The 17,691-nt window shown below is 38.3% G+C and overlaps 1 protein-coding gene across 7 annotated transcripts in view; it reads right to left on the minus strand.

Moving 5' to 3' along the window:
* Positions 1-303: 303 nt before the first annotated feature.
* Reps2 (RALBP1 associated Eps domain containing 2) overlaps positions 304-17,691 on the minus strand; it is a 218,286-nt gene continuing 200,898 nt past the window's right edge. For 4 of the 7 annotated variants that reach the window (XM_029534081.1, XM_021187406.1, XM_029534083.1 and 1 more), the window contains 2 exons: positions 14,103-14,208; positions 304-5,959 (listed from right to left, as the gene is read on the minus strand). In XM_029534081.1, the coding sequence (XP_029389941.1) occupies positions 5,891-5,959; positions 14,103-14,208 (175 nt within the window). In that variant the 3' untranslated portion in view covers positions 304-5,890. The remainder of the gene's footprint in view (positions 5,960-14,102; positions 14,209-17,691) is intronic. The other 3 variants (XM_029534082.1, XM_029534079.1, XM_029534080.1) reach the window with 1 other exon arrangement.

Consider the following 17,691-nt stretch of genomic DNA (forward strand, 5'->3'; position numbering starts at 1 on the left):
CTATACACAATTTAAGAATATTCACAAGCTTAAAGAACACTGAGGAAATAAAACAAATAATCTGGCCCCACATTGAATCTCGTTTCAAGTCTGTAGTTCTTTAAAGTGAGTCTGCTCTGATGTCCCATGCCTGCTAAGTGTTTACTGTTTACAGATATTGAAGAACCTATCTTGCCAGGAGCTAAATTAACCAAGTCTCAAACTTTTGATTTTAATGGAACAGATCCTCCAACTCCTTCTTTCGCAATGCTTGATTTAAGACCAAATAGAAATCAGAAAATACTGACACCAGGACGCCACAAAATCCATGAGTTATCATACATTTATTTTTAACATAGCACCCCAGTTTCACATCATGTACATTTTTCCAAGTTGGAAAACCTTAATTTACTATGTTCTTCACAGATTTTTCAACAAGTGTGAAAAAGAGGCAGTAAAGTTAGCATGAGTCTACAAATCACAATCCAAATATAGGACACTCTCAGGAATTTATTTATGTTTAAGGTAAATACACAGAATGTTCCCAATGCTTAGCAAATGAGTGAAACTCTGGTTGAGTTAAATATTAGCACAACTTGTTAGCACAATATCATGAAAGACAGAAAGCATCAAATATATACTTTGCTGTTACACATTTTACTGTTACATGTACCTGTAGTGAAAAAATAAAATATACATTTTTTACCTTCGAGTTTAAAATAGACAGTCAGCTCATTATCTCTCTTAGCAGATAACTATAAAGACTAAAATGGCTCTGTTTGTCTCTGGCTCACTTAAATACCTTCCTTGTGCTAAAGATGAAAAGAATGGCAGCTCTAGTCCTAAAGAAGAGGGTATCCCAGCTTCCCAAGATAGGTACAGTGGAACTTATCACACAAGTTGACTTGAAACAAAAACTACAACTTAGTTGGTCAAAGTGGCATATGATAAGATATACTGTGTTTGCTCTCATGGCAGAACTCCCTGAAAGAATTTTAGGATCTAGTCCTATCATCCCGGATTGCTCTGAACCAGGTACCTGGGGATTTCCTTACTGTAGTCCTCGAATCCCAGTTTAAGCCCTCTTAAAGCCTGCTGTCCTCTGGTCTTCAGAGTCATAAACCTAGTGTTGCTAACTTCCCACAGCCATGAAATTAGCTAGGAACAAGACAGGAGAAATCACAAGACACGCAAACTAAGTATTCTCCAATAGTTACCAGCAAAGCAAGGCTTTTGCAGACCAAGTGGGTACTGTCAACTGCAGCCTGCAGTACTTTCAATGTGTTCTTTACCATCAGATGTGTTTAGAGAAACTAGGAAGTAAGCCTAAAAGCCTAAAACTAACTATACCTGGCCTGCCCAGCTCATAATTACACAATGGCTGCTTCAAGGCATATTTCTAAGACTTCTGCAGAGCAGCAGCTCTCAGGATCTACAGGAATAGTTTTAAAGTCTGGTCCTCCTTGTCTTCAACTCTTCAGAGGTTCAAATAATCAGATACGATTCTTTTCACAAATAAGCAAAACAAAATGGCCCACAGAAATATTTATGAAAATGGCCATCAGTGACCAACCTGTCTATGTTGGTGGCATGTCTCCATCAGCCATGCTGAAACGGGGGGGGGGGGGCTGTGAGGCTGAGGACTCCACACATCCAGATCTCTGTTTCTCGCTAGGAACTTGAATCACACTGAGTCATGACACACAAACTGTAACACCCACAACTAGAGTAGAAATTTAACTGATGTGTTCAAATCTGGGTTTTAAGGGAACATTTGAAATAGAACTATTCAGCTGGAAAAGAAAGCCACCAGTGTTGTATTTAGTGAGGGGAGAAGATTTCTTTAGCCACTGCTTCATTTTCTTCACACCCTCGATGTTCAAACCACAACTCAGTGAGGCTCCTGGTCAACCCCATAAGGCAATCCGCTTGAGAGAGATAGTACATTCCTGCTTTTACACTTGTAAATCCACATTATCTTGATAGTATGTAGTCAGAGGTGTGATGGTAGTTTGTGTTGAACAAATGTCTTGGCTTTAAGATGTTAATACTATAATTGAGTTCTTTCTAACTACTGCTTAGAAAAAGACATTTGCAAGTGTCTTGAATGCAAGAATCACATTAATAACAGATATTGTCTAAGTGATCTTCTAATTATGTATCTATTATGGTCACAGTTATGAGACCATCCAGGATACAGAGAAATATTTAGAAATACTATACAATCAAAACACAGCTAAAGAAACATACTATTTTACAATAGTTCAGACACTGGTGGGAAGTCAAAAGAAAAGTTCATGGTTTTGATTACTTGTCCCTAAAATGTGTTAAAATGAACCATTTGTAAGCAGCCAACAATATACTGGAGAAAACTATAAGCTACTACATATTGAGTTCATTTTTATCACAGTAGTCTATTTGAGAAAGCATGGGAATATGCCCATGGGAATATGCGGCTGGAATCTATTGAAAGCAGTAGCTTTAGAAAGTTCTGCCAAGATTTAAAGGAATGTACTGCATCATCAAATGTGAAGCATTAGAAGAATAGTTTAATAACATTATTTCCACACAAATTTTATTTTTTTAAAGTGGAGAGAAATATCTAAATCTAAAACTCCTTAGAAGATGCTTTCATATCTACAGACCAATTAAATCAATAAAATTCAACATAATAGAAAAGGCTTTCTAATCTACTTTTAGGATACACAGAGTGGAATCTATAAAATCAGGCTACATCCCAACTCTACTACTAGATATTATTGTGGATTCCTGGGCCAAGAGTCCACAATTTTTAGGGATGGGATTTTCCCATGGTGGCTATAAAATAGGAACACTGGTCCTGCCTAGTTCTAATAGTCACATAGCACAGCTTCCATCTAAGCTGGCTTGTTTCTCAATTAGTCCCAAACACTTGTCTGATGCTTATAAAGTGCTTAGATCTTTCCAACTAGAGCAAATATCTGTCTTGATTGTCACATTACACATCCATTCTTGCTATTTATCATTCGGGCTCTGCTTTAGGTCTGTGGATAGAAAGCCAGTCAAAGCTGTATGCTACTTACTAGAGATGCTAACAGCCCCAATATGCCATGATCATTTCCTACTATGCTTTCATCTGTAGGACTGGAGAATCCCCATGCAGGAACACCGTTGAGCAACAGGGCAATTAAACCCCCATGAATGGAAACAAGGTTAACCTTCATGCTGTAGAATTCTGCAAAACAAGCAAATCTTCATCTCTCATCCTTCATCAAAGAAGCTTCTTTTTTTGTGGTAAACAGAGATAAATTCCAAAGTAGTTCTACAAGTGATGTCAATGTATCTGCCTTCCTGTATCATATTAAAGGCTCTCAAAAAATATTATCAGGCACTATAACCCTAAAAGTGTACATCCTAAGAAAACATGGAAGTAAAGGATAAATACTAGTCACATAACATGTATTTACTAGTGTATATTTAATAGAAACACAGGTGTTTCCTTTTAAGAATCTATGTATAAGCAACTATTCAACTGATCAAAAGTCCAGCTAAAAATACTCTGTGTGTGTGTGTGTGTGTGTGTGTGTGTGTGTGTGTGTGTGTGTGTGTGTGTTTTAATGCAATGCCTCAGTTAAAATATTGGTGGTGGGCTGAGGGTATGGCCCAGCATTTGCCTAGAATGAATGCTGTCCTGGGTTTGATCCCAGCACCACAAGAAATCTATTGCTGAGGCTTGATTGTCCTTGATTGTCCAGTGCAAGTTTTATCCTTCAAGGAAAACAAAGCCAACTAAATAAAATTCCAATCTCTTCACCCAGTTCCCTGTGTCATTTACTTCATGAGGGAAACAGTATGTCAGGGTTTTTAACTGCTCAGTAGACTAACATTCCTTAGGTTGTGTCTGCTTGGTGGATATGAAGTGCTCTCCCACGTGAGTACATATGCACTGGAGGATCTTGAGATAAAGTGCATATATTAGTCTTTCCTCTATTGAATGTACAAAATGCCAAACACGCTGTGAAATATCTGCAATCATAACACAGCCCCCACATCCCAGCATATGGAAAAAAGAAGTCACCTAGGAATCTGCACTGACCCAACCATAATCTTTGGAGGGGTTAAAGTCATTCCTGAGCCCTCTCCACAAAAACAATAACAAACAAACAAACAAAGGCAACCAAAGGAAAAAAGAAATGAGAAATTGTTCAAGTTTCATGAATTTCCAAATCAAATCAGATTCAAATCCTTAAAATATGCATGGAAGAGAGTCAACAATTTGTTTTTCTTTGGAAAAACATCATCTGTTTGAACTCTTCTCTTCTGTTGTTAAGCTACTGATAAAGCTTGCCAAAGGAACAGGGAAATATTAAATAAATGCCTATTTTTACTAAAAAAAAAAACAGCTCTCAGCTCTATTGAAATCAACAGCTTAATCTTACATATTGTAAATCTATCCAAAACCATTTCAAAAGTACCCTGCACACACTAGTTCTAATATTAAAATGCCCTGTTGAAAATCAGTGATTCAGGGACCCTATAACCCTACAGGTCAGTCATTTCCTACTTTCAGTTAGGCTATACTACAACATTTCTACAGGATACTTGCTTCTGCAATTTCAGCTTGCTTTGTATCACTTCCACTAGAGTTAGCTGAGCTCCCCTGAACTGTATATAAAGTTAATACTTCCCAAGAGTACACGTCACGGAGAACAAGTAGCCATGTAGCTGGTGGGAAGATTGCATTCTTTCATTGTATCTTCAGAAGCAACACATCTGAAATCTGGGCTAAAATAAAAATAACAATGACAACAGCCAAGGATTGTTGCAGAGTTAGTGGCTATTTCTCTTCCCTTCTCAGCCTGGATACCTGGATTCAACAACAAATAGGTAGCTATCCAGCTACTGGTATTTGTTGGATGGTTTCCAAGCTTATGCATTTACAAAGATGCTATCCCATTCAGGATAAAAGCAGAGATCTGGCAACTATTTATTTAATTTAATCAGGCAAGGCAGTTAAAGTAGATTGTGCTTGCGCAAAAAATTTACATGAAAAGGACTAAGTTATCTAGGTTGATGGCCTAGATTGGCCAAGTTAAACAGTTCATTGCCAAAAATCTCTACTTCACAGAAGTGTAAAGACTCAGTAAGGTTCTGATAGTTAATAGAAAACAATAGTCATGTATTATGTATAACTGACATAATATCAAAATGGTACTACAGAAGCAGTTTTTGGCATATAGTGGTAGAGGGCACAGTGCCAGTGTAAATCTGATGAGTTAATTGTATTCCAGTTTTTGATTTTATTATCATCATGCCTAAGACTATCCAGCTGGAATGCACGCTATTCGGGAAAACAACATACTGTATATAGCATACATATAAGAATAAAATGTGCATGAGCATCCTGCTAGTACACCATTAATAGGTACTATAGAATTATAAATTCTTTAAATAAAAGTGTTCTGAATTATCTGCTAAAAGACTAACTTAAATAAGGAGCAGTATCTAAAAGTGGTTAAAATGGGAGATAAATTCCAATGGTAAGTATAGTTTTTAAATGGGACTTAGGATTAAATTGAGACTTCCTGTATATCAGGCAAGCACTCTACCACTGAGCTATATACATACTTCTCTTTTTACTTTCTATTGGAGACAGTGTCTCAACAAGCTTCTCAAAATGGCCTTGAGCTTATGACCCTCCTGCTTTATCCTCCCAAGTAGCTGATAATTAATATTTTAAGTATAATGATCAGTTGAAGACATATTTTACTACCACTGTAAAATACACAAGTGCAAAAGAGAAAGTCATATAGATTATGTTGTGCTGCTCACAGCTTTTGACATTCAGACATATATGACAAGTAGTTGGGCTCAAACACTCCAAAGGTCTTGGCAGACAAGGTCACCCGCTGTCACTCAAACCTCTAGGATGTCACAACACTGTGACTGGACGAAGTTGTTCCAATTGGTTTTCCAATGCAATCCGTTCTTGATGAACTTCCTAAATTATACAAAACAGGGGAAAGAAAAAGAAGAAAAGGCATCATTTTGTGGGCTCATCTCTATTTCTTTACACAGTCAAAGGAAATACAGAACCGACCCTCAAACACTTGGAGCCAAGCGGCCCGAAAGGCACTGATTTCAATGCTGGGGATTTCCAGTCACTAACCTCAGCCGCTGTACTACTCAGCACTGATAGGTGTTAACATAGAGTGGTAGCCTGGAAACAGCCATCTCAAATGCAGGAATGGGCAGCTAAGTTCCAGCATGACCACAAGGCACTTTGAGCATGGTACAACTAACCTACTTCATAGCACACCTGATAAAATTTTCTTTGCAACCCTGCCTTAGCCTCAGTCTGCTTTGATAGGCTCAGAAGACAGTAGAGAATGACATAAAATATTAAAAAGACAACAGGGGAGAACTAAAAGAAAGGCAGACTCCCAATACAGAACAATGAGTCACCTCAACTAAATTTCTAGTTGTAATCTCTGACTTCTTTTCTGGCACAATACTTAGCTAGGGCTGAAGGATAAAAAGATAGAGTGCTTATCCTTCCACCAAAGTCTCTTGTCCAGGCTCTTGCACATAATACAGCTTAACATAATTTCTGGCTATCTTTGTTCAGGTTTTATTGCTGTGAAGAAACACCATGACCAAGGCAACCCTTATATACAAAAACATTTCATTGTGGCTGGCTTACAGTTTCAGAGGTTTAATACATTATCATCATGGTGGGAAGCATGGCAGCATCCAGGCAGGCAGAGTTCTGAAGAAGCCAAGAGTTCTACATTTTGATCTGCAGGCAGCAGAAGGAGACTGTGTGCCACACTGGGCATAGCTTGAGTACAGGATACCTCAAAGCCAACCCCCACAGTGACACACTTCCTCCAATAAGGCCACACCTACTCCAATAAGGCCACACCTCCTAATAGTGTCATTCCCTATGGTCAAGCACTCAAACATATGAATCTATGTAGGCCATGCCTATTCAAGCCACCACACTGAATGAAAAACAGAATGTGCTATTTGGAAATTAAAACATTCAGTCTTAAAACAGAATGTGGCAGAGACAAAAAGGACACAAAGGCACTCTTAATAGAATTGTTCAATATGGGAAAGAATTCTTATATAAAGGCTCAATTCTGAAATGCTCCAGAGAGCCAATATACATTGGAAAACCAATGTATAGAACCAACTATTCATTCACACTCCTGGCAAACTATCTTCGATATCTGTTAGCTCTAGGACAGATGCTGCTCTAGCTATCAATAAAATGGGCAAAGAAGACAGCTCTGGAAGTAAATTACATTAGAGAACAACAAGGTTAGCAGACCAGGGGAAACCAGAAAAGTATGACCAGGGAAGCCTGCTTAGAGGTGATGCAACTTGGTCAGAGACATGAATGAAGCTAGAAGGAAGCTACTTGAACACGTTGGGCGAAGACATGCAGGGTGACTACATTGCAACTTCAAAGGCTCCAAGGGAGCAAATAAGTTTTGTGAAAATGATGTATAAAAAGAATGGAGTTCAGTTGGTAGAGTGCATGCCTAAAAGGCAGGTCACTCCGGATTCCATCTCTAGCACCACATAAATAGGCCATAGTGGCATGTCGCCTGGGATCCCAGCACTTAGGAGGTAAAGAAAGTATAATGAAAAGGAGTTCAAGGCTGTAATACATTCAGTCATTCTGATATCAGCCTGAGCTACATGGGACCCTATCTCAATAAAACAAAACTGAAAAGAAACAAAAAGAGCACTGAATAAAGCTAATCTACCTAAAAACAAAAGGAGAGAAGACAGGATAAAACCAAACTAAATGGGAAAAAAGAGGTTAAAATGAGATAAAGATAGCTATCACTTTAAAAGCTTACTGAATGACTTTCCAGGGTGAGTCATTTTTCTATTTTGTAGTCCCACCACCAGCACATGAGGCTCCAGTTGCTGTCCATTGACAGTGCCATTTTTTGTTTCAGCAGTTCTAGCAAGTGTATAGCAACATGCAATGCAAGCTTAACTTGTCATTTCCTAAGTGTCTAATGACAGAGAATATCATCTTATGTGTATAGATGTCATCCTTATATCCTCTTTGGTGAAATATCTGTTCTAGTCCTTTGCCTATTTTTAAAATGAGATATTTGGCTTTTTAAAGTTCTTAATTTATTTTTAAATTTATTTACATACTTCATTCAACATAATTTTGATCATATATTTTGCACTCCAATTTGTTCCAGAACCTATTTCCCTACCCATCTAATGCCATGTTCTCAGTCTCTCACACAGGGAAAAGAAAAATGAAAATCAAACAGACAATCAAGCTGAAAGAAAGAAAGAAAGAAAATCAATAAAACATAAACAGCAAAGCAAAATTTAAAAAGTACCCACACTGAATTCACTTTGTGTTAGGCAACTACTCCTGGGCATGGGGCCTTCCCTGAAGTGTGGTCACTATACTCAGTGAGACTCCATTGGAGAGAGCTGATTGTCCCTTTACCAGAAGGTGTCAATTGCAAACAGCTTCTTAATTAGGGGTAGAACTCTGTGTCTACTTCCTCTTCTGCATGCTAGGATTTTGTATGACTTGGAAATGTGCAGGCCCTGTGCATACTGCCACAATCTCTGTGAGTTCATGTGTGTATCAGTCTTATGTCTGGAAGATGTTTCTTTGGAGTCATCCTCTACCTCTAGCTCTTATAATCTTTCCACTTCCTCTTCCACATAGATCTCTGCACCCTGGAAAGTCCGATTTTGATGAAGATGTCCCATTTAGGATTGAGTGTTCCCATTCTCTTTCTTTCTATACATTGTCTAGTTGTGAGTTTCTGTGTTAGTTCCCATCTAGTGCAAAAAGAAACCTCTCTGATGAGGGCTCTGATATCTATGGGTATAGAAATGTGCCACTAGGAGTCATTTTACTGTTGTTTTTATTTAGCAGGCTGACAGTAGTTGGTCTTCCTAAAGACTTATTTTTGAGTTTTAAAATTACTTTCAATCAGAATAAGAGTTCTCTGACAAATATGTTTGAAAATATTTTCTCCCCATCTGTAACTTGTAATTTTTTAGTGTCTTTGGCAGAGCAAAGGTGTTTTATTTTAATGAAGGCCAATAAACTAAGTTATATTCTTCCAGATTATGCTTTTAGTCGTTTCTTTATACTGGGGTCATGTCTAACTTCAATTCATGAACTTTTTTTCTTCTTTCCTTTTTCCTAAAAGTTTTATAGCTTTATGTTTTCCATTTACGTGGACAAGTTAATCTTTGTACATGGGTGAGACTTAGCTCAAGATTCACTATTTGTTACATATGGATGACCAATTGTTAAACATATTATTGGGAGACTGACTTTTTTTAGTTGATTCAGCATCATTGCCTTTTTATCAAATGGCTTCATTGATATGCTCTCTTTCAGGATTCTGATTCATGCCCTATTCTCAGAATTGAACTCTCTTGATTACTGCAGCTTGACAGTGATTTCTTCATCTGTTCTGCATCTCACATTGAAGTTTTGTAATTCCAAGTTCCTCAGCCCTCACATATAATTTTTTTGGATCTGCTTGCTTGTATTCATTTTTAAAATCCTGCTGGGATCTTAATTGGTACTGTCATGAATCTAAAGATCACTGGGGAGAGAAATGACATCTCTATTCTATTGACTCTTACAAATATATAAGAAAATATATGCATTCCTTTAGGTCTCCCTCCCTGGATTTGTTTCGGCAGCATTTTTAGTTTCCAGTATACAAATCTTAGGTGTATTCTGATAGATTTGTACCAAAGTACTTCATTTGGGGAAGGAGATCAGCTACTGTTAAGTGGTACTTTAAAAACAATTCCATTACCAATAATTTATGACTTATACACAGGAATATGACTGATTATTTTGTATATTGATCCTCTATCCTGGGACCTTCAGAAATTCACCTGAACAACAGAATTGTTTTTTAAATCTAATTTGCACAAAGATTATATACTCAAATCTTAGAACTCCTCGGAGGAATTTTAGATGGCTGAAATAGTTGTAGCGACCCCTTTGCTTTCAGATTAGCAAGATCAACATTGTTTACATGTCAATTCTTCTGAAACTAGTCAGTAGAGTTAATGCAAATCTATGCATAGGCCTAACAGTTCTTATTTTGTGGCATTTTCCTAACAATCTTCAAATTTGCATGAAAGAAAGAGCTTACAATAGCCAATGGAATCATGAAAAAGAATATGTTGAAAATTGTATATTACCACATTTCAAGACAGAATAAGGCAGCAACAATCAGGAATGTTACCCAAAGATCTACAGAAAGATTAATAGAACAGACTAACAAGTCAGAACTGAACCCGTGATTACAGGTCATTGGATTTATGATAATGGCACCAAAGTAATCAATCCAAGGGAGGAAAAGTCTTTTCATCAAATGGTGCTGGAAATACTAAAATGGGGAGAAATGAACCTTGACCTTAATGTCACATCATGGACAAATTTAACATAAAAATGTTAAAGAAGGGCTGGAGAGATGGCTCAGCAGCTAAGAGCACTGACTGCTCTTCCGGAGGCCATGAGTTCAAATCCCAGCAACCACATGGTGTCTCAAAACCATCCATAATGAGAAACAAATAAGAAACCTATGGGCTGGAGTGAGCAGGGCCAAGAGTGAGGGGGGGGGGCAAGAGGGAGAAGTGAAGGGAGGAAAATGTAAAAGAAAAAAAAACAATAAAGCTGTTAGAAGAAAATATATTAAAATTATTTTATAATCTATAGATATACAGTTTCCTTACATTGAAAGTAATAAACTTATGAAAAATAACAGTTGGATTCTATCAAATTTTGAAGTATTTGTTCATAAAAGTATATAGTTATCAAATAAATAGGTGATACAAACACTAGAAAGAAATACTGACAAACTTTGGTGGGATTGTTTGCAAAGGATTACTAGGTGTGGCCTTGCAGGAGAAGACGAATCACTAGGGATGGGTTCTGAGCTTTCAAAAGTCCAGCCAGACCCAATCCCTCTCTGTGTCTGCAACTTATAGATAATATATAAGCTCTTGGCTACTGCTCCAATGCCATCCTAGTCTGCCTGCTGCCATGATCCCCGCCATGATGGTCATGGACTCATCCTCTGAAACTGCAAGTAAGCCCATAATTAAATGCTGCCTTTTATAAGTTGCCTTGGTCATGGTGTCTCTTCACAGCAATAGAAAAGTAACTAAGACACTTGGTGTGTGTGTGTGTGTGTGTGTGTGTGTGTGTGTGTGTGTGTGTGTATTAGGTTTTTTTTCTTTTTTCGAGACAGGGTTTCTCTGTGTAGACCTGACTGTCCTGGAACTCACTCTGTAGACCAGGCTAGCCTCGAACTCAGAAATCTGCCTGCCTCTGCCTCCTGAGTGCTGGGATTAAAGGCGTGCGCCACCACACCCGGCATATTAGTCTTTTTGAGACAGGGTTTCTCTATGTATTCCTGGCTGTCCTAGAACTCACTCTGTAGACCAGGCTAGCCTCAACTCACAGAGATCTGCCTGCCTCTGCCTCCCAAGCCCTGAGTTACCACACTTGCCTGACACTTAACCAATTACTGATGAATCCTGATTATCGATGTAATCTAGGTCCTCTAGAATAAATGAGAATATATTTCCAAACAAAAACATGTCTGACGTTTCTGCAGAGTACTGTGTCATAAGTGGAACATGGACTTCATCCCTCCCTACAAGGCTCATGGGCCATTTTTGGAGAGCAGGCAAAAAGAATATAATAGCCACAGGCTGTAAGGGCAAAACAGCGTTTTCTGAGCATGACTGAACTACTCTACTCATGAGCTCACAGAAGTCATAACTGCATGCACAAGATCAAGTCAGTGAACATCCAAGCCTGGGTGGGGAGGGCTGAGGCCTCATCTGAACACATGGGAACTATTGGCAGTTGATGGATGCTACCTGAGGGAGAGTCAGTTTTCTTTAGGGGTGTAGTCCCTCATAAATTGACCGGCTAGCTAGCTACCTCACACCCACACATGTAGGGGCAGCACAAGTTAGACTCAGTGGGTTATTGTAAAAAAAAAAAAAAACAAACAAACATAAGGTGAGGAAAGGGGTGAATATGACCAAAATACATTGCATGAAATTCTCAAAGACTAAGTAAGACCATGATATTAAAACATGTTCAATGAGGCAGTTTGATTCACTATGTTCTAAAACTGCAAACAGCTCAGGTTTTCAATAGACCTAATAATGAAACTGCAGCATATTCACTCGGTATGGTATTAGGTAGCAGTGAAAGGAGTGAATTCCTCATGCACACAACAAAATAAGTGAATCTCAAAAACTTTATATAAAAGTATTTGTTATAGAATATCATCATATACAGTTCCATAATGGGCAAACCTATGGTATGAAAACATCAGAATACTGGGTGCCCAGTGAGTGGGTAGAAGTAGAATAGGAAGGGAAATGAGAAACCCTCTTTGGGGGATGGCAACAGTCTCTAAATCTGTAGAACTTGGGTTATATAAGTATATCCAATTCGTTACAAGATCAGCAAGAATACAGTTACAATTTATATGTGTTACATTTCACATCATAAGAAAAACCTGTAAAAAAAAAAAAAAGAACTCTCTGAGGAGGCTAGACTGTTCTGCACACATAGTAAGTTCTAGGATGAAGGGGTTATAGCTCAAATAAATAGAAAAACTGAACTCTAGCTAACAATATATATGCTGAGATATTTAGGGAATATATACAGATATTGTTAATGTATTTAAGTATATGTCAAAAGTAAACTGATGAATAGAGCTGATAGATAAACTGGCACATGCATAATAAAACAAGTGTAAGATATTGTTAGTGGCAGAGCAGAAGCAGTGGCTGTACAAATATTCCAACTTTTCTATGTATTTAGATTTTCTGGAGTGAAATATCTTGGTAGAGAAGTCAGGAATGGGAAGAGAGTAGAGTGCGCTGAAGCAGTACCGTACAGTAGAGGGCCAAGGGGCGGGGGAGCACAGTATCTCAGTCGCAAGCCCTGTCTCTATATCAGCATGCTGGTGCATATGCATCAGCTCAGAGCTCAGGAGGATTCTGTGTTCTAGGCCAGCCTGGGCTATGGATCAAGGCTTTGTCTTTTAAAAACACTGAGAAGTAATTTTAGAGAAAATGGTCATTTATGTAGATTCTTCTAACCACTAGATGGGGGGGGGAGAGATAGATTGATGAAGCAAAGCCCATAAGAGGAATGTGAGAAAGACAGTGAATGAGGATAATCCCTAAGATTACTAATGCTTACTAATTGCTTATTAATTGCTTACATGTAGATTGAAAATGACCCAGTAAAATCATATCCCACCAAAATATGTTCAAATCCTAACTCTCAGGACATGTAAACATGATTTTTATAAGCAAAGAGAATCATATGAGTCTGATATCATGCTTGATTATGGGCCCTAATCCAATGACTGGTGTCCTTAATCAGAAAGCTACAATAAGAATGCATTACCCACAAGACACAGAAAGACAGTTACATGATAGTGGAGACACACATTGGACCTTTATGTGCATGTCAAGGAATGTCAAGGAATGCCAGATAATACTTGGAGTTGGGAAGCAATAAACAACTTGTCATTTCTGAAGCTTTCAAAACTATCAGGGCTCTGATGACACATCGGCTTCCAACTCCAGAGCCAGGACAAAATACCTTACCACCACGTTTGTGCTATATGACTAGAGGAGAAATGATGGAGAGAAACAGGTGAGAAAGCCAGGGCTGATGCCCTTGAGAGAGTGAAATGGAAATTTCCAAGGTACCAGAAAAGGAGTTTGCCCAGGCTGCCTACTTCCACAAAAGTGAGCATCATTCCTAGGTGATCTATTTCTTTATGAACCTACCCAGAAGCTTCGAGCAACAAGGAATACAGAGTTTGTAAGCAGCTTGGCTTCCTTTTAACTCATGCATGGTATTTAGCCTTTATATTGAAGTCACTAGTCCTAGTCTAAGCATTCAAGAACCAATCCTTGAAACGCAAATACACTTGGTCTTCACCAGCCAAAAGAGCTTTGAGAACAAAAACAGGTCTTAGTGAAAGGAATGGGGAGCTGATGGTCGAACCAAATGAGAAAAAGCCAGGGTAAAGTGAGGGGATCCAAATGGGAGACGCACTCCTTACCTTCAGCTGCTGCTGAAGCTCACTGTTCAACCGGGCCAGCACTGCATTGGCCTCCTTATTTTTGCGAATGGCAGTCTGAATAGCCTTCTTCTGCTTGGAAGACTGCCTGTAAAATAGTGCAAACATTTCTATGAAAAGAAACTCAAGAGGTCTGGACCCTTTCTTGCAAGTCAGAACTCAGATTCATGAGAGGAGCTAAACTGACAAAGGTTAACATCCCAGGACTCCAAAAATAGCATCTCGTGTTCTCAGGCCAGCAAGCCAGCAGGCAAGCAGGCCCATGCCAAAATGAAACAAATTTGTCAGGATGAATTATTTATACTTGAAGCCATTCCCCATTTTACAACTTGAATAGAGACTGTGAATTGAACCTTTTCAAACATTTGTGTTCTAGTTATTCCAAGACATTTTAATACACATTTTTCTGATAAGTCTTATTAGCCAAATGACCCTTTTGTATAGGCATTAATGGAATCTACTTGAGTGGACAAGACTGGTGGAAAAGAGAGGAACATTCTCTTAAGCAGAAATTTAGCAAGACTGACTACTTCACCTTTATTTCCTTATGAAGAGGGTATGTGAATTGTATTATATACTAAAATATATCTGAAGCACATGAAGAAAATGAAGAATGTTTTTGTCCCAGCATACCTTAGCTAAGTCAGTACTAAGTTTAAAGAAAGGTCGTAAGTAGGAAGATCATGTGTTCCACTTGGGCCTATTAAAGTACCCACTTACACTGTTAGGCCATAAGTCTTCTTAGTACCATGTTGATCTTTTAAAACTGTCCATGGTGGGAATGATAAATCAACATGATCATCACAAGTGTAACTTACAAACTCTCATTTCCCACAGCAAGAAACACAACAAAAAGGTGATTTGTACTCTCCTAGCAAAACAACCATATTTTTAATCACTGGAAAATGGGTTCTAGTACTGACCTACCCTACAGATAGGATGACCATCTCCCGAGGGACGTCACACTAGTCACCCTGCTAATCTGTAGAAGATTAGTTCTTTCTACAGAAGGTTTAAAGGTTAATTGTTTCAGCCACATAGAGGCAGCAAAGAAGCTTCAAAAGTTGACTTTATTATAAAGCAGAAACTGCATTTACAGTTGTGTTCTGGGATTTAAACTCAGGTCCTCATACTTGTACAGCCAAGTGCTTTACCCACTGAGCCATCTCCCTCACTTTTTAAAAAAGAATTTCATTAGCATATATTCACTGAACAAAGTCAAAGGTTTCATAATGACATTTTCATTCAAATAATATGCACATTGGCCAATATTCACTACTCAATACCCTTTCTTGTCTTGTTTCTGATCACATGAGGTTCCATCTTCTTTAAAAATGTCTCCTTTGTATTCTCATGTTGCACATGTATATACGTGTGTGTGCATGCACATGTGTATATGAGAGAGAGAGAGAGAGAGAGAGAGAGAGAGAGAGAGAGAGAGAGAGAGAGAGAGAGAATGAGTTATCCAGGTTCCACATATAAGAGTAAAATTTTAATTTATAACTTCTTTACTGAATGAATAATGATAAAAATATAATATTATAAGAATATGATAAAATAAATATTACAAAGTAAAATGTTAAGAACAGCACCAACATAACAGAGCATAAATAGCATAAGAAGAATGCTTCAATTTTGATACATGATCTATTCCTTTGCTTTACAACAAACTAAAATTTAAATGTCTACTAGAGAAAAACTGTGCCTTGATCTGAATTTAGTGCTTTTTCCAAAAGAACAACACTCTAGAAGACTTTTTCTTTTACTTTGAGATGTTTAATATTCAGATATTTGTTCAAGTACATAGATTTGGATTTAGTGGCATATCTTCAGATCTTGCTATTCTGGTAACATTTTGAATCACATCTACTTCTGAGCAAGTACTATTTCAAGTTCTCAGACCATTGATCCTTGAAATGAAATTTATTTCAGTTGTGGGTTTTTAATAAATTAAGATGAAGTAAAATTCATCCTTTCCTCCCTGCAGGAGCAGAGAGCTATTATTAAAGTTTAAAAACTCAACTATGTCTTTGTACTCTAAAGAACATTAATTACTAACATTTCTGGTAAGGCAATAAATGTTACAGGATAATATTCAATATATGTACAAAGATTACACTGAATATCAAGAACTAAAAGAACACAAGAAAACAGAAAAGTAAACAGGAAAACAATGGCCTGTGAGAAGGATGGAGAGAGAGGTTTTATCATAGGCCAAGAGAAGTGAAAACAACAAATCTAACCAGTGATTTTGACTCGGAGTGCAGAAAGCTCTCAAACCTCAGAGCACTGGCATTTGCCTGCATTTTGACTGTGTACCTGACAGTGCAACAGAAGCAGCAGCCCCATGTGCTTCATGCCATGCCTCTTCCTACCGCCATGATATACTGTAGCTCTTCAAACCATAAGCCAAAAAGAACCCTTCTTTAAGAACCCTTCTTTCCTTACAGAAAGAGAGGGGAAGAAGGAGGGGGAGGGGGAGGGGGGTCTCAAAATGCAACATTTAAAACAAAGAGGGCTGAAGAGATGGCTCAACAGTTAAGAGCACTGATAACTCTCTTCCAGAGGTCCTGAGTTCAAATCCCAGCAACCACATGGTGGCTCACAACCAGCTGTAATGGGATCTGATGCCCTCTTCTGGTGTGTCTGAAAACAGCTACTTACATATAATACATAAATAAATAATTCCTTAAAAAAACAAAAGAATTAGAAAATCATGAAAGGATAGGAAGGAATGTATCACCAAAGAGGATGTGCAGTGGCAAATACACACACACACACACACACACACACACACACACACACACACAGGTTTTCAATATCACTAGCCTTCAGAGAAATACAAATTAAGATCACAATGCCATAGACTTAAATACCTACTAAACAGCTAATATTAAAATGGAACAAAACCAAATTCTGGCAAGGAGATGGAGAAATTCAGTGTCTCATACACAGCTGCTGGGAATGTAACATGGAACCTCCATCCTGAAGAAAACATCTTTTATTTTATTGGATATTTTCTTTATTTACATTTCAAATGTGTTATCCTCTTTTCCAGTTCCCCCCCTTCAGAAACCCCCTACCCAATCCCCTCTCCCCCTGCTTCTATGAGGGTACTCACCCACCCACCAACTCCCACCCTGCTCTGGCATTCCTCTATACTAGGGCATCAAGCCTTCACAGGACCAAGGACCTTTCCTCCCATTGATGCCTGAAAAGGCCATCCTCTGCTACATATGCAGCTGGAGCCATGGGTCCCTCCATGTGTTTCTTTGGTTGGTGGTTTAGTTCTTGGGAGCTCAGGTGGGGGGGGGGGTTCTGGTTGGTTGATATTTTTGTTCTTCCTATGGGGTTGCAAACCCCTTCAGCTCCTTCAGTCCTTTCTCTAAATCCTCCACTGGGGACCCCATTGGGGACCCCATGCTCAGTCCACTACATATACTTAGCAGATAATCCAAAAATCACAGTTCAAGAAAGCTTATCCCAAAGAAAAGAAAATTCACATAGAAATAAAAACTTGTGCAAAGATGCTTGCAGCAACTACATTTGTGATACTCAGCAACTACACACA

Source organism: Mus pahari, chromosome X (assembly GCF_900095145.1).
Source record: "Mus pahari chromosome X, PAHARI_EIJ_v1.1, whole genome shotgun sequence".
NCBI lineage: Eukaryota > Metazoa > Chordata > Mammalia > Rodentia > Muridae > Mus > Mus pahari.